At 46.7% G+C, this 17,873-nt stretch overlaps 1 protein-coding gene across 3 annotated transcripts; it reads right to left on the reverse strand.

Moving 5' to 3' along the window:
• Window positions 1-5,578: 5,578 nt before the first annotated feature.
• Window positions 5,579-16,934, reverse strand: ZIC3 (Zic family member 3). Of its 3 annotated transcripts, XM_070366016.1 has the most exons (4): window positions 16,630-16,929; window positions 15,210-16,469; window positions 13,911-14,074; window positions 11,156-13,088 (listed from the first exon to the last, which is right to left on the reverse strand). In XM_070366016.1, exons 2-4 carry the CDS (start codon window positions 16,261-16,263, stop codon window positions 12,909-12,911), a joined length of 1,398 nt encoding a protein of 465 aa, XP_070222117.1. In that variant the 5' UTR covers window positions 16,264-16,469; window positions 16,630-16,929; the 3' UTR covers window positions 11,156-12,908. The 3 variants fall into 3 exon arrangements, with proteins under 3 accessions (XP_070222119.1, XP_070222117.1, XP_070222116.1); XM_070366018.1 differs by lacking the exon at window positions 11,156-13,088 and adding an exon at window positions 5,579-5,885 and having other exon boundaries at window positions 15,210-16,934; XM_070366015.1 differs by having other exon boundaries at window positions 15,210-16,929.
• Window positions 16,935-17,873: the final 939 nt, after the last annotated feature.

The following is a 17,873-nucleotide window of genomic DNA, read 5'->3' on the forward strand; positions in this document are numbered from 1 at the left end:
ATCATATTCAGCTACAGTGAACACTTGTTTTATTTAAAAAAATTTTTTTGGCCACATCCTACAGCTTGTAGGATCTTAGTTCCCTGACCAGGGATTGAACCAGCAGCCCTGTCAGTGAAAGTGCAGAGTCCTAATCACCTGACCACCAGGCAAGTCCCTGAAACCACTTGTTTTAAAGTCATATCCCTAGGCCCTGACTTGGAGAACTTTGATTTTGTTTATCAGAGCAGGGTCCAAGGAATTTTGATACAGGGGATCTGCAGGCCATATAGCAAGCAGCCCCATGACCCTCAATTCTGTGGAAATACCTAAGTAAGCAAAACTAAAGTGTCAATTAAGTTACATCATATACTCCATGCAAACAAACTTTGAATTATTCATCCATTTAGTCAACATTCATTTATTGGTTGGACGCGGTGTAAGCTGGGCACAAAGTAGGTGCAAAATGCAGTTTCTTCAACACCCAGCTCTCTATACGATTTCCTGACGCCCCACGTCACTTTGTTCATATAAACACCGTTGTCCCTGTACAATGCCAGAACATCCAGTTGATTTAATGAATCAACCAGGTAAAATACACAATAACTTCCCAGCTAACACTGAATGTTTTCTGAAGTGACAAAGTTTTGGCTTTGATTAGATGTAGCCACTCTCTGAGTTTTAAAATGCTTAAAATGTAAGGAGGAAGGTAGCGAAAGTCTTGCCTGAGAATATTCTTCAAAGCTTGAAGTATAAGAAACAATGACTGTCTCTTGAAAGGGAAACAGGGGGACTGCGAATTGTTGATGGGCAAAGAACATTATTGTCACTGTGTACACTTCTGAATTTCTCATCACGTACGTGTATTATCTATTAAAAAATAAACATTAATTTTACATTTAAAAAATAGGCTTTATAACCTATTTTAGCTAAAGATGCTCTCTCCTGATTCTTCCAGGAACTTCAGCTTTGAACACCCGACAATCATAACACACACTTTTAATCTAAATGAATGCTATACGTGTGCACGCACAAGCCACGATTCCTTTATTAAACAACACATATGCACCAAATAAGTTTCAATTAGCGCAGGCTACAGACTCCATCCTCTCCCACCCCAACAAAAAATGCCCCGGGCCATACATTTAAAGAAATGAATGCAAATTGAAAACAAATGCACAATTACCTTTTCAAAATGATTTAATTTTAATTAACATATTTATATTGCATGTGGATGTTCAATTTAAAACCCTTAAAGGAAGCAAATGTAGAAGATTTGATAAAATATTATGTATGAAGGTTCTGCATTTATCAATTACTGATTCATTTTCTGATTTAGCATTTGCCCAAGAGAAAGCATTACTGGTTAATTTATAAATTCAAAGTTGTTTTTAGATTTTTCTTCAAGTAGGGAAGCGGTTATTGTCCTGCGTTCTGATTTTCAAGTACCATATTCCAACTATTCACTTATCCAAAGTGATTACAGTGCTAATAGAAGCATTTGGGTTTAAATTCAGTGTTCAAATAGCTGTATTATGCAATTAGTCAATATGCAATTACAGGCAATCTAATGGAGCCAGATGCATGCAGTCCAGACACATGCAAACTAGAGATTAAGACTTCCTCAGTTTTATGCATATAAGCAAATTATGCAGTTAAACAGGCCTCGCTAAAGAATGAATTGCATCTGTTTTGAGCCAGCTGGACTATGTGAATTTTCATTTCACCAGTTCAGAGAAATGCCTTAAAACTCTGAAGCTTTTCAGTGCTGTAATAATGGTATGAAGTTTCAAGTACCCATAGCAAAGACAACAACAACAACAACAAAGATGTCCTTAATGTTTTTCCTAAAGTAGGGCTTCTTTCCCCTCCCCCACTCAATTTCTTTCATAAGGATGTCTTATCAGAAAGTCCTATGAAAACGCTTCCCTGCCATCTCATTCACAAGATTAAATCTAGTGCCTTGAACATAAACGTTGTGTTTCACTGGAACATTCAATGGAAGAAGCAGCTTCATTTCATATCCTTGATATACCCACAAATCAGGTTCAAAAATCATGGAAGGCTCAGAAATGATCAAGGAATAGACGCCTGATGGAACAGATGCACAGATGCTGTGCTGGAAGAAAAGACAAATGCTGAAGTGCATAATGATTTTGAAAAGATTTCTTTATCAAACATGTCATTTGTTTGAAAGACCAGAGTTGTTGGCATCAGATGTGGGGTATCAGCTTGTTAGCAAAGTGAAACATGATGGCTGCTAGATACTGGCGACTGATGAATCAATTGAAATCACTGATGTTGCTCAACTGAACATCTTCATTTAATATGTCAATGGTCAGAAGTTAACAGAACACCTTCTGTATTGGGTTATCACCACAACCAATAAGACGTCACATCTCAGTGGATACCCTGACTAAATATTTTTGTAAAGAGTAGTGAAATCTCTAAAGAAATCTTATCAGCTGGCCTAACCAATTACACATTCTGTGGATGATTAGCTGCAAAAATAGAATATGAGTGTAGCTTTTCCGTGTAAGTTCTGGCTGGGTAACATTAGTGAATCATTTGTAAACAATTTCCATGCACTGGATTTATGTCAAGATGTTAAAATGCATTTATTTATCTGTACTACAAATAGGCTCTATTATCAACTCTGGGACATTTACAGAGGAAATCTTTAGCAATAACATTTTTCTCATTTCTTTAGTGAGGTTTCTGATGACCCAATGTATTTTAAAAGGGCTTTTAACCCAAAGTACAAAAAAAAAGAAAAAAAAGGAGTAAGCACTTGAATTCTTCTCTAAGAAAAACCTAAGAGGGTGTTCTCCTGCCCCACCCCCCACCCCCCTTGCCTGCTCTATAGGAAAAGGCTGGGCTGACTGGATTTTTGGACTCGAGAGTGATCACACCTATAGAAGGGTCCGCCCAGGGGAGGCACCACAGCATTGCACTAGACATCAGTTTTCAAGTTGCTTCTTTAATATAACCTTGTTCTTACTCGGTGACAACAAACCAATACTCAAAATAAGTTTACCACCACCTTGGACCTGCGCTTCTAATAGGGCGGGGTCAGGAAGAAAGCTAGACAAAGGTGTTAAATCAGTGAAGAAAGGAATAATGAAACATCCCCCAAGCCTCTCTACAAAAGCCATTATCATGCAGCAGTACAGACTCTCTGGGAAGCTCCAAGCCCCCAAAATCCTTGGGAAGGAAAGAAATACTCGCCCGTCAGTTCCTCTGGGAAGAGCTTCGTGTGTAGGTATTTCTGTCTTGTTTTGCTGCGTAAGTAGACATATGGCTGTGAAAAATACATTTCATAGTGCTGTAATAGAGCACTACATTTTCATTTAAGCCTCAATTTTATTAACATAAAATAATCAGGGTATCCTTTAAAAGCATAATAAAAAACAAAAGTATGGCTGTAATGCCTGGTGGCTGGTGTTCACTTTGTATCTGAAGTGAGGCCATCACCTAGGGAGTCCATAAACTCATTCTAAGGATCCTGACATTGGTCAAAACATTTTGGGGGCTCCTCTCTGGGAATTGCCTTCAGAGCAAGCTTCCAAGCCCCACAAGAAAAGCAGCCTCATTACTCTATAGTCACACCTGCATAATACTAACATAAATTTAGTAGAGGGAAACTGAATAATTTAAGGCATCATAAGATTTAATCTTTTCCTTAAATGTGAATGCCAATTTTCACATTGTAAAATTGTCATTTAAATATAGTAAGAAGCTGTTGACTAAAGTAAAAAATTTTGTCAAATTAAACCATTAAATTACTATGTGTACAAATTTTTTAAGTACACAACTTACTTTTAATCTAAGAGTTAAGTGTATTCATTGGAAGATAATGAACAACAGACATTTAATAACATTTTAATTTTATGTGTTTAAATATTCATAGCTATGTTCATAAACTCACATGCCTGATCTAGTGATTATGCTTATGAAATGCAGTATTTCTTAGATGCCCTAAGTCTCCATTTATTTTCTGAAACTGCATTAATTTGCACCCCAGTGCAAATCACTATGTTTTTAGTAAAATATTCCATAATATTACAAGTACGAAACCACCCCAAAGCAATGAAACAATAGCTACCTGCAAGAGGAAAAGAAGCAAATTAACATTTGTCCAGGCCCTACTCTGTGCCAGGCTCTTTATGGACATTTTCTTGCTTAATCCTTAGAATAACCCTAGGAGGTATTATTATCACAGCGCAGTTGGCTCATGCACAACTTGGTAGTTTACCTTTCCAAGGCCTTTCTTAATAATCCCATTATAACACTCCACTGCCTGTCTGAAAGAACACAGTTCTTGTTCTTAAAAACAAAAACAAAACAAAAATTCCTACTAACATCTTTCTAGGGGGATATAAGAATGTCAAGTTCTAGGGAGCAAAGAATCACAGTCTTTCCTGACTGGACGGTACGCCTACTCTTGATGTAAATGAACAACAAAAATCAGAGGGAGAGGAGCAATTTTCCCCTTTACTTAAAAAATTCCAGTATCATCAGTCTACTTAGCAGAAATTTTAATAAAATTGGATCTAAAGAACCAATAGCAATATACTCTATCAGGCTGCAATTTTATAATACCTCACCATGGCATAATCACGTCAAATAAATAGAATGATGGCCACTCAGAGATCACATTAGATTACAGATGTTAAATTTTAAATGAGAAATCAAGTATCTGGAGTTTGAAGAATTTCTCTGAAGTGTCTTCATCTTCTCTAACACTACAGTTAATTAACAACAACTTGTGTTTTAATAACACCTAAATCCCATGATTCTGTAAGTGTTCTAATCAATGGTTGCCAAGTTGTCTGCCCCAAGAACCACTTTGGAGCTTCTGAATTATATCCATATAATGTGCAATGCTGCAACGCCCCCTTTCCAGAGGCCCTCCTTTCTCCTTTAAGGTTATTTTCAGCTTTGTCTTTTCCTCTCTCATCCAGGTAGTGGTGTTCAAATGCTCTTTTTTTCTCCAAACTCCTATCTCCAGTCCTTCCTTCTAATCATCCCAATCAATCCTTGACTCTGAATTCCTCCCCTCCCCTGGAGGTCCCCAGGACCTCCCCAGCACCTGGCCCTGAGTTCCTCCGGGAAAACACTGTGAGCTCAAAACGGCTGGGGTTTGTTCAGCGGGTTGGGTCTTTTTCCCAAGTTTATTGCTCAGTGAAAGCCAAGCTGTATCATGAAAGATGTGAATAGAATATAAATTGTCCCAATTCAACAAGTTAATCAAGGTTATTTGATCACTGAGGATTTAGTTAGGGGCTATGGTTGTCACTGAAATAAAACAATAATCACAAAAAATAATTTAAATGGTTTTATTTAAGTCGATTGTAGAGATCCTGGATGTTGCTTTTTGAACACAAACAAGAAATTAACAAAACAAGCATTCATATTTCTAGTTTTAAACACTTTAGTTCTACATGTGGAATGCAGATATTTGAAAGAGATTTTCAACAAGGTCAACACAATGCATGAGATAATACACACTGAATTAGGCTAGTCTTCACCTCCATCTTCGCGTTTATGATCCTAAATTGGCTGGAGGTGTGTGTGGCGGGCGGGGTGGGGGTGCTTTTTTGCTTTTTCATTTCACAAATGATTGCTCAACACAGAATGAAATACACCAAAGAAGAAAATAGTCTTTTTATACCTAGGGAAGAAGCTACTACTCTTAAAATGATCACTTCAAGGTAACAGACATCCAAATTGATGTGGTTTTCTTTGAAACCTCATCAGTAAATCATTTCTTGCACAGTAGGTTCGGCATTAACCCTGCATTTAGGATAGGTAGTGTTATGGAGGGCTGGCTGCTGCATACCAACGTCAGTATCAAGTTCTTCATCAGGAATTAGAGACTGTCCCGGATACCAAGCAGGACAACACTGGCAAAAAAACAAAAAGTGAACTGCAGATAGGTCAAAACAAGCTACATTTACTGTTAGAAAAATATCATAAAACGTTACTGGATATGTTGTTTTAAATGCTAGCGTATAATAAAACACAATGGAATCTTCTATTTTTAACACCTTATGCTCAAATGGTCTTTACATAGGTTGTGTTTTAATAAAACACATTAGACAACATACACACTCTATCAGAGAACAAACATTAGAAACTTGCCATTTGGTGAAGGCTATTCTCCCACTTACTACAGGGCTCACATTTCTCTATTCATCACATCAGTAAACAGGTTGGACTGTCTTCACATTAAAAATATACAAAATTGTTTGCTCTATTAGATGATTTTTAAATAAATGTTTTCTTTAGTTTCAACAGATTTTTGGCAACAAGAATCTTATTCAAAGACGTTTTGCTCCTGTGTTATTATTAGTCTAAGTCCTCTGAACATTCCCCCCTTTAATGGCTTCCTGCGAACTTAGTGTTTTTCAAGCTGTAAATTTCAATAGTGATGGTAGAAACCAAACCTCAGAGGGAAAAGCAGTGCCCTTTGGAGTTATCATTCAAACAAATATAAGAGTTCTACCAATTTGTCATTCGTCCAGTTTAGAAGAAATTCCATTCATGTAACTCTTATGAAAATCAACCACAGTTTTACCATATCAAATGACCCAAAGAACACCGCAGGTATCCAGGGGAGATAGTTCACCAGTGCTTCTTTAGCTTGATTCCAAAGTCAATCTTAGAGACGTTCTGGGCACTGCAGTTCTCAGAGAGACAAACTGCCTATCCATTGGCTAAAGATTTTTCAAGTTAATGAACTTTTCACTTTCCACACTTTTGGTACCAAGAGATTTAGCCAGGAAAAAGCTCATATCTCAGGGTTCAAACTACAGCATGGAAAAATAAAGTATACAGCAAGCACCATCTACCTCCTTTGCTCTCTCAAACATGTCAATACTCTACTCCAGTCAGGGGGTGGGGTGAAGAGGCTGAACCCTGGAAGCAAACTTCACCCAAAGGGGTAAAAATCTGTTTGGTGGCTATTTCAAAACAAGTTTCCAAACTGTAGAAGGGTCTCCATCCCCTTTGACTTGCACGAACCACACATAAGAAAAGGACAGAAAATACTACAAGGCAGGCTTATTTTAATTGCCCAGGGGTTTCCAATGCAAAGCACGACAACTTAAATGCATATTCCAAATTCTTGCTCCAAAGCCGTCTTCTTTGTGCACTGAAAAGGAGGAAAGACAACCCCATCAATTGTTCTCTGCAGATAAAGGCACTGTTTTGCAGATTTCCCCCCAGATCTGGGCCAGCTTTGCTAATGACCTGCCCACCCACCTGGGGCCCTTCTCAAGGTGGCCCACGGGAGCTGGCCCACACCTTCAGGAGCCCAAATCCTCGCCAGTGGGCAGCCCAGAAGGCTGTCTTTTCGTTTAGCTGTTGGCCTCCACGAAGACGCAACCTGAAAGAACGCGTGCCGCTTATTTTCCTAGAGGAGACGGGGGTCAAAAACTACATTTTTAAAAGCCCACATTTTTTTCCCCCTCACGAAAGACATCTGCTCCATTTTCCCTGCAGAGAAAACACGGACTCGAGATCCCAGAACTACCAGGGGTTCTTTCACACGCCAGCATTAAGGCGGTTTAAGCAAAAGCTGAATGAAAGTTTTCGGAATCATGGCCTTCCCTCCAGCCCCTTTTTTCGTAAGACGACCAGCTGTTAACAGCACACACAAAAGCGCACACAGTGCTATTTTTCATAGGCCCGCGTTTAAATGAGATATGCAGAAAACGGGGCCTGAGCAACGTGTAGGGTTCGAACTCGCAATGACATATCCGTGCGGCTAATCCAGGGCACCCGGTTTGGAAACGGTGCCTCCGTGCTCCGCTCACGCGCCCCGCCATTGTCCTGGAAGAGAACAGTGTCCACTCCTTGGCATTTTTCGCGACTCGAAGGTGCAGGAGGATCCCGACTTGGGCACGAAGCTCAAAACGGCATCCCCCACCCCGAGGGGGTCAGAGGAGAAACGCTTTCAGTCGGGCCCGGAGGGTGGGGAGGCTTCGGGTAGATTTCAGGTCCAAGCCTACCCCCCTTCCCTCCCGGGAACCCCAGCCCCCAGAAGGCTCGCCAACTTCCCACGCCCAGGATGCCCTGGAAGAACTTCTCCGCTTCCGTTTTTTTTTTTTTTTTTTTTTAAACAATTTTGCGCTCGGCCGCCACGACCTACATTCTCCCGCGAGGCGCTCCGAGCCGAGGAATAAAAGGGAGTTGAAACCACACAACAGTTCGGCAGCCCGCCGTCAGCGCTTTGCTGCGCTCCGCGGGGGTTCGCATCCGGCCGCCATGTTTCCGACCCGAGAGCCGCCCCAAAACCAGCCCCCCCGCTCCGTCCGGCCCTCCGCCCCCCTTCCCGGCCCGGCCGAGGCCGCGGCGCCGCCGAGCCGCTTTCAACTCTCCCCCGCCGCCCCCTCGCAGCGAAATCTGACTCGACGGCTGCGGGTTCTGCGCCTGCGCACAGCGCGGGCTCTGGGCGCTGGCGGCCGGCGGGGTCCCGGCCGCGGCTTGAAAAGGCCGGAGCGACGGGGCGCGGGGGAGGAGGGGCCGGTCCGGGCCGGAGCCTCCCCTTTCCACCCAGCGGTCCCCCGCTCCGGCCCCGGCGCGGCTCTCACACGTGCACGCTAAAAACCCACTTCAAAGTCTTGTTCTTAGTGCGGGGGCGGCCGCCTCTAGGCCAGCCCTTGGGCCCTCGCGCGGGCCGCGAACCGGGCCCAGCGCCCTGCCGGCCCTTCCAAAACCCTGGCGCGGCGATGAGACCGGGAGGGCCGGAGAGCGGGGACTCTCGCTGAAAAGCCCCGGGCGCTGGGATCGGCCTTCGGGCGTGCGAGTACCTCCCCTCCCTCCCCCACCCCGCCGCTTTCAGAAAATGAATGGAACACAAAGTTTGCGGCCAGCGCTGCGCTGTGGCCTTCGGAGCTCACCATTGTTTGGGCTCATATTGACCCCAGGTCCGGATTAGGCAGCGGCTGATTCCTGCTTTACAGACCCGCCGGCCTAATGAGGCCGGGAGGCGATGGGGCGCGAAGCGTCCTCGGAGCCCGGGCGACCGCCGGCTTACGGCCGCCAAGGGCCCTGTAGGTGGAGGTCAAAGGGTCAGCGGGCCGAGACCGCAAGAGAATTGACTCTAGGAAATGAGGTCCCCTCCCCCCCGGCCCCAGCTTCGACCGGGCCTTGCAAGAACTTGGTGTGTGCATAGGGACCCCGGGATCCCCCACCAGGGGCCTGAGGACCCCGAGCGGGAGCCCTGACTTCCGCGACGCCTCGTCCCGGGGCCGAGCCCGACTAGACTTTAGGTCTCGTGGGGGAAGACCGCCCGAAAGAAAACCAGCCCGGCTGCGGGACTGAGATTCCGCGCGGTTCAGGGGATGGGCAGACCGGTAGCGACTCTTTCAGAAGCTTAAGGGCCAAGGCCCTTAGGCTTTTTTCGTTTGTTTTGGGGGTTTTATAAGGGGAGAAGGAGCCAGGGGCGAAGAGACAGCGGGCGGCGAGGGGGGTGGGAGGGGCGAGGAAGTCCTGAACACAACTTTCCTAGGAGGCTTTGTGAGCAGAGGCGTTCCTGTTAGTTCTTCAACCTCCGCGGTAGTTAGGACCCACAACCCTGCTTAGCCTGGACCCTGATCTTTAACCTTCCAAACTGGATGAAGTCCAGACTTCTGTCTGCATGAAAATAGACACCTTCGTGGAAATGTTAAACTAAACCACCCATTTTGGAAAAGATAATGGACTTTTAACAAAGGTCTTACCAGGTACAAGAAGTAAAATAACCGTTCTCTTACTAAGAATCCAGCTGACATTCATGTTTTCCAGCTTATCTATCTTTAGGGTTGCAAAGGTTTTTGTTGTTGTTGGGCGGCGGGGGAGGGGGTGCTTATTCTTTAAGAGACTTACTGAAAATTGAAGAATATGTACTCCCAGAGTCAGATTATAGAAAGAAAATCTGTGAAAAGTTTTCTACTAAAATAAAGTTTTCTTTGCAACAAATGACAAGGGCAGAGGGATAGACAGAAATAACGATGCTACATCCGTATTAAAGGATATCATGTAAGGGGCAAAACTTTCACATCTTAATATTGGTTATCATCATTGTTAATTCACATCTTCCCCTCTTAGGACACAATGCTCTACTGTAAATTTTCATGGCAGAATAATTTCAAGCCTAGCAAAAAAGATCAAACTTAATGTCTCCTAAGGAGATGTCTGTTTAATGTATTTAATGGGGGGTGGGAGAAGCAAGTTTTTGAAATAATCTTGCATCCAACCCATCACTCTACTGTCATTTAAAGTTAGGTGAAGTTGGGGGTGGAGAGAAAATTCATAGAGAAAACAGTAAACTGTGGAAGTTAAATGCACATTTCAGAAGAAAAACATCATTTAGACTTCAGTTGGAACACATGTAAAGCCAATCTTATGAGTACACACTTTCTGAAAACTTGCTGAGCATTTAAAATGCTTTCTGGTTTGAAGTGAAGGAAAACTCCTGAAATAGGAATTTGGTCCAGCACCCTCAATGTCAAGGTCAAGACTAGAATGTCTGGGGGTAGGAGCAGTAGACTGACCAGGTTACCTGCTCACACTTGTGAAGGCATCCCAATCCGTTCATGGCATTCAGGCCTTTGCCTTGTCTACTGGTGGAGGAAAGTGCAAAAAAAACCCCCCAAAAAACCATTCTCCACAAACAAGAAATCACATCCAAAGCAATTTGCAATTAGAAACTGTCAATAACTAATTGTCTGTTGACAAAGATCAGTAGATAACTTAAAACAGACTGTTTCAACTGTATCCAAGGAATCAGAGTTTCTTTTAATCATCAGAACTTCTCTGAGCATTTCAATTTAAGGTTGATTTATTTGAACATGGGAAAAAAATCAGGCACCAAATACAAAAATGTTATAAATAGTTGTGCCAAGACTTTATTTCTTCAAAAAGAACAATAAACAAAATTCTAGAATTCAAAATGATTATGAATAATACCAAACTGACTGCCACCACAAATCCTAGAGTACTGCCCCTTCAAGAGAAGGAGATACTTAAGCCTATTCATTACATTTCTAAATTCTTTACAATTCCTTATCTCCACCATTCTATTTGCTGATTTGCAAGTTGGTTATTCATGCAGATTGGGCTCTCAATATTAAACAGCACCCTAAATTAGTAAAAAAAAAAACCCCTCAATACTCTACCCACTCCACCCCCCCCAAATAGTAATGTTTCTTTTTCATATAACAACTGTAAAAAAACGGTCTGTCCAAATGAGTTGCTTCACTTAAGATTAAACGGATTGTTAATATTTTATCACAAAGCAAACAACCATTTTTCATTGTTATTGATTTTAATGGAAACAATGCTCTTAACATCTTTGCCTACAAACCATGAACTTTTAAAAATACATATTTTGCAAATGTTTTTTCTTTCCATAATATTTCAGAACAGCTGCAGTTATTACACCGCTATAAAAATGTTATGAATAATTGTGATAATTACGAATTGAACTATATACAGCAAAACAAACCAACCTGTGCCTTCCAAAATTGTAAATGGACTATGGTTCTTTTAAGAAGCACTTTAATCATAAGTAAGCATGCCTCGACTGGCCTTACTCGTCATCACTGTTTCAGACATATGCTTACTTTTGAAAATATATAGATAGCTAGATAGATTTGATAGGCAGATTAGATAAGTCATAGATACAAACATATATAGGTATATGGGTGATCTCTTGATAGAACAGACAGACATGCATCCTGCCGCAATGTTCATTTTTATGTAAGATAATAAAAAACTAAGGGACATAAAACTCATTAGGTTACCTTAGGTTTATATATGTAGGGCAGGGATGATTAAATCCAGCTTCTCAGTCTTTGAAGTACAAGATTGAGATGTCATGGCCACTAACTGAATTGATCAGTAATATTTGATTTGCATGCAGAAAATCCAGGACAAACACATTTAAACTCGCAGTTAAACAACCATCTGAGCTAAAGAAAGGAGGGTCTTCCCAGATGGAAACTGACACTGTAAAGAATCTATACTGCAATAGAAAAATAATTTAACAATTAAAAAAGGGATCTGAGTGAGTTATAAATACCAACAAACAAGATTTCATTTGCTCACGTCTCCTCTTTGAAGAAGGAGGCTGTTACAAAACAAAAGAAAGGAGTCAGTGGTTCAAAAACTGTAAATTGTGTTCTTCTTTCAAAACAATAAATTTTAATGCTAAAGCGGTTATAATCAAAAGCTGTACAGAATTTGTTAGAAAACATTTATCCATAAATATTGTTCAGTTCCCGGCATTTGTAGCAATAATTAAATTACAAACGATAAATATGGCATCAATGGATATGTATTTACAAAAAAGAAAGTTATTACAAAAGGCAATTGTATACTAAACGTCACAATTTGTGTAGAGTTACATCACATCCTCAGCCTGAAAAAATACTGAACAACAGTTTTAACCCCATTAGACAAAAATACATTCACAAGTGTAATGCTTTGAGGAAAAGTTCAAGACATAACAGGACTTTGGCACGGTTTAAGACTGTGAGAGTTTAAACAATCACCACTAAGGCGAAGATTTTTCCATCAGTTTTAGCATCACCACCAATAAGACTTCCATAACTTCCTCTCAAGAAACAGGACAAGAGTTAAAATGAACTGAAGGCATTTAGGGATGGGGTGAGCAGAGAGCAAGAGAAAGGGGAGGAAAAAGCAGTGAGAAGATCTTTTTTTAATCCTTCAAATGCCAAAACATATTTTCTAATCCTGAGAAAAGGGCATGGCTACTTTTGGATCTTGCCCAAAAACCTTCCTGGACAATTGCAATTAACCAGATGTAGCCCTATATATGGCCTCTTGCCTTACAACTCCATTTCCATCTGATTGGTCTCAGTTTTCTTTTTAAAATGCATTTGGTCCATTCTATGGTTAAACAGGGTTTGTGTTTGTCCTCAGACGTACCATTCGTTAAAATTGGGAGGAAGTCCAGGGTTGTGGCTGGTGCTAGTTTGAACTGCAGAAGGGGTTTTAGTGGTATCTTTACTGTTTGCAGAAGCTATAGCGGGTGGAGTGGAAGATTCATAGCCTGAACTGGCAGCAGGGGAGGAATCTGACCCTTGAGATTCATGAACCTAAAATTAACATGTATATATTATAATGAATATAATTCCAACTGGCATTGTGCAAGCAAAAACAAGAGCACTGTAAGAGCAAGACCGCCCAGTGACCCACTTAAAAGACAAAATGCTGCTGATTTGGGGGTTTTGTTTTTTAATTTCCACATTACCGATGTATAAGAAAACCCCAAGACATTCGTCAAAAAACCAGTTTGAGTCCTAAGATTGGCCATTGTGGAAAAGGAATAAAGTACTCTAGTTTATTCATGCCCCTTCAGAAATGCTTTCTCCGCGGCTGGAGCGGGGTAAGCACAGTCTTTGGGGCCCTATAAAATACTCCGGGCCCAAGTCTGGCCAAGACCGCTCTGGCTTGCGAAAGCAGGTACAGAGAAAGGTGGCACGGGCGCCCTGGGCGCTGCGAGGGCTCCGACAATTGCGTGGGAATCCCCCCGCGCTCCTCGGCCCTATTGTTTTACCCGAAGCCGAAGAAGAACGGAGCCCCCAGCCCCCCGCCCCCCGGATTCGGCGCGGGCACTCTCGGTTCTCATCGCGGGTTGAGCCGGGGAGAGGCGGCCACTGCGACATCCAGTCCCGGCGAGCTCGGTTAGAGCTTCCCAGGAAACAACTGATCTTTCCCTCCGCTCCTCCTCCTCCCTACTGCGCTCCCCCTCCCCGTCCCCCCTCCCGGTCCCTCAAATGGGTTCAAGGTGTCAACGCTGGAGCAAATCGGATTTAACGTGGAAGATACAGGGTTGGCAGCGCGGGCGCTTCCGTTCCGCAGCCCGGTGTCGGGCAGAGTGTTTATAAACCGCCGACCGCTAATAAAGAGGTAATTACCTTCATGTGCTTGCGCAGGGAGCTCGGGTGCGTGTAGGACTTGTCGCACACTTTGCAGATATAGGGCTTGTCCGAGGTGTGCACATGCATGTGCTTCTTGCGGTCGCTGCTGTTGGCAAAGCGTCTGTCACAGCCTTCAAATTCACATTTAAAAGGTTTCTCACCTGCAAAAGGCAGAAACGCAAAGGGGGTAGGGGTGGGGGGATAGAGTCAGGGCCAGGAGCGTCCTCCGGCCGAGCAGCGGGAGACAGAGCTCTCCGGCGGTCTGCCCGGAGAGGGAGCGCCGACTGGGGGCTGCCGTGGCATCTCTTTTCCCTGGAGAAAAATGGAGATCGCGGGTTGAGCCTGCTAGGGTGGGGAGCAGTGGTCGGGGGCGGGGGTGAGGCAGGGCCGGCCCAGAACCTGCCCGTCCCTTTGTTCTCGGGCCGGAGGGCAAGCCCCTGGCTCCTCCAAAGTTTCCCCCGAGTTGCGGTACTCCCCCCGCCCCCCACCCGGCCCGGGGCCTCCGAGCGCTGCCGCGTTCCGCCGGTATCTCGGCGTGGCAGCCAAGCCCGGGAGGGACAATGGACCGAGGACGGGACAATCCCTTTTAGTTCCTCCTTTGTACCTTTTAATTTGCCTCTTTCAAATGCATCGGTTTTGCTAAGCCCAGCATTAAAAAGCTGAGGTCGTCGTACTTAACGTTCGAAAAGAGAAAACTATATAAATCCAGGGGGCTCCGGACAGTTTTACAAGATGCTCTGAACAAGCCACGAAACTGGGGTGCCTTTTCTACGTTAGCGTTCCTCCCGGAGGACTGAATTGAACCTGGAACTCCAAATAAAAATAGTTTGACAAAAGTACCAGTCATTTAATTAGGAGATGTGCCAATCAAGGGTAAAAAAGAGCGGAAGTAACCGAAAGTTAGTTTTCATTAGCATTTCTATGGTTGCCTCCCCCGACTGGGTGCCGAGAGCTAAGTCGCTTGTGAACAATTTCTCTGCACACGTTCGGAGTCCCTCCAGAGTAACCCAGAAAGAGACAAAAAGAGGCGGCGCCAGTGGGTTCCTGGGCGCGAGAAGGTTCCAATTAGTTCCTGAGACCGCACAGCCGTCCGCCCGGGAAGTTAGAACTGGGCAAAAGCTCCGCGGGGCGGGGAGGACGAGAGGTGAAGGGACATTGACAGCGCTACTTCTTCCAACCACCCCGGCGGGGCGCCGCCTCTCTCTACGGCCGCCACCCCTCGCTTCCTCGCGGTGCATGTCGGCTTCGCGGCGCGCGGCCGCGGCGAACCCCGCGCCCGCCCGCCCTCCTCCTTACCTGTGTGGGTCCTTTTGTGGATCTTGAGGTTCTCGGAGCGAGCGAAGATCTTCCCGCAGCCCGGGAAGGGGCACGGGAAGGGCTTCTCGCCCGTGTGCACCCGAATGTGATTGACCAGTTTGTACTTCGCCTTGAAAGACTTGCCCTCGCGGGGGCACTCCTCCCAATAGCAGACGTGGTTGTTCTGCTCCGGGCCCCCCACATGCTCCATGGTGACATGTGTCACCAGCTCGTGCATGGTGCTGAAGGTCCGGTCACAGCTCTTCTTGGGCCGGCTCAGCTGAGCCTCGTCGATCCACTTGCACGACAGCTCCTGCTTGATGGGCTGTCGCATGTAACGGAAGAAGGCGCCGGGCCCGTGGTGGGCCGCCACGTTCACGCCCATGTTCATGTTCATGGGGCTGTAGTTCGGGAACTGCGCGCCGGCCGTGTAGGGGTCCGTGCGCGGGCTGGCCACCGGGCGGTACGGGTCAGCGCGGCCGAACAGCTCCCCGCGCAGCCCCAGGTGGACCTGGTTGTTGTCCACGTGCCCGGTGGGCGACGGGTGCCCAGCGCCTTGGTCGTGCAGCCCGGGGAAGAGCAGGTAGCCAGGGGGCTCAGAGATGCCAGCCGGAGCGTGCAGGCTACTCGCCGAGCCGGCGAAGAGCCCGTGCTGCCCGCCACCCGAGGCCGCCTCGCCGAGCCCGGAGCCGCGCTGGCGGAACAGAAAGTCGCGCGTGGAGTTGAAGGCGGCGGAGGCGGCTCCGCCGTAGCTGGGCACCTGGCCGGCGTGGTGATGGTGGTGATGGTGGTGGTGATGATGGCCCAGGGCGTTGGCATAACCCGAACCCTGCGGCGTGAACGCCGAGCTCTGGCCAGAAGACAGATCGTGAGCCGCCGCGGGGCTCAGCTTGAAGGCGGCGGCGGCGGCGGCGGCGGCGTGGGGCGAGTCCCCGAAAGGAGTCAGCCCTATGCCCGCCGGCTCGCGGTTGGGCATCTCGTGGTGGCGCGGCGCGCCGAAGCTGCCCACTCCCAGTCCTGGGAACTGCGGGCCTCCGTCCAGGAGCATCGTCATGGGTGGTTCTTTTTCGACACCAGCGACCTCGCAGATGTGATCGAGGGTGCTTAAGGAGAGCTCCACAGAGTCGAAGTCGAAGAGGGGTGGCGACGGTTGGACACGGTGGTCGGGAGATCCCTCAGGCTGAAGCAGGGACTGCAACTTTCCGTCGCTGAGAGAGTCTCCTGCAGAGGGACAGGAGGGAGGAGGGGAAGTAGAAGGACCTGGAGGGGGGAGGAGGGGGGAGAAGGAGGGGGGTAGAAGGGAGGAGAAAAGATTCTGGAACTAGATCTGGTTTAACAAACTAACAGACGCGCACAAAGAAAAATAAGCAAAATAATAAGTGGAGGGCGGAGTTTGCCAATCCTGTCCCGGGCACCCCACCTCTCCCCGAGAGCGCAGAGCCGCGGGACCAGGAGGTTCCTGCCTCCCGGCTAGGGTGCGCTTAGAAGCAGAGCAGGCTCGCGGCCGGCGGGCAGGAGGCAGGAGGAAGGCTCGGTCCTCGCCGCTCGCCGCGCCAGTCCCAGCCTCTTCGCCTCCAGAGTAGTGTCCTTGGACTGATAAAGTCAATCACTCACTCCTCTCACATAAACCGAGCGGGAGGCCGCGCGGCGCGCGCCAATGGGGAGCCAGCTGGCCCGCGGTCACCTGACCCCCGGCCCCGCAGCCCATTGGCAGTCGCCACACTGATTGGCAGCGCGGAGTGGGGAACATGGCAGCCGCGGCCGAGCGACCGCCGCTGATTGGGCCGTGGCCCGGCGCCTGGCAGGTGAGGCGGCGGCGGCGGCGGCCGGGAACCCGCGAGTGGGCTCCGTGAGGCTGGCGCTGCCGTGGGGGAACTGGAGCCAGGCTCCAGCCGGCGACCGGCGGGGCGGAGCCGGGGCCTCTCCCCGGCTTCCCCCTCGCCCGAAGCGGGCGAGCACCCCTCGCGCCCGCTTTACCCGCTTTTACCAAATGAATTCCTTGCCTCGCCAGGATCGTTCCCACCGTCGGCTGGGCGCTGCACGTCCAGTCCTGCCTGGGCCCCCCAACCCGCTGCCTCACCACCCCGAGAATGTGCCCCCGGGCGTGGATCCCGGGGCGAGAACAGTTCCACTCTCGCGGCTCATTCGCCGCGTCCTCCCCACGGGCTGCTGTGGGTCCTGTTGACCCAAGAGGCTGGACCCAGGCCGGCCAGCTCGCCGTCTGTGAAAACGAGGAGAAATGGTTAGAATTAGAGCCATCTCCGTTACTTCCCTCTGAGCCATCCATTGGCTCTCAGTATGTGAGTAGTGGCTATAGTATACTGTCCTCGCCACTGTCCCCGCCACCCTCCCACATGACACACCAGACACAACACAGCAATCACATGTAACACAGTAAACTCGCACACACGACACTAAACACGCTCTCAACACAGCAGTAAACACGCACAACAAACTACACACAAAAAGGGAAACAGACACACAACAAATTAAACACCCAACAGTATACACACACGCACGTATAACTGCAAACACACCGAAGCACAAATACTAAACAGGCAAAACGTACATTTACCCTGGCACGCCGAACATGCACACAGCATGAACTACACAGCAAACTCACTGCACACACATTCGCTCACACACACACACACACACACACCG

This window comes from Bos mutus, chromosome X, assembly GCF_027580195.1.
Source record: "Bos mutus isolate GX-2022 chromosome X, NWIPB_WYAK_1.1, whole genome shotgun sequence".
Lineage (NCBI taxonomy): Eukaryota > Metazoa > Chordata > Mammalia > Artiodactyla > Bovidae > Bos > Bos mutus.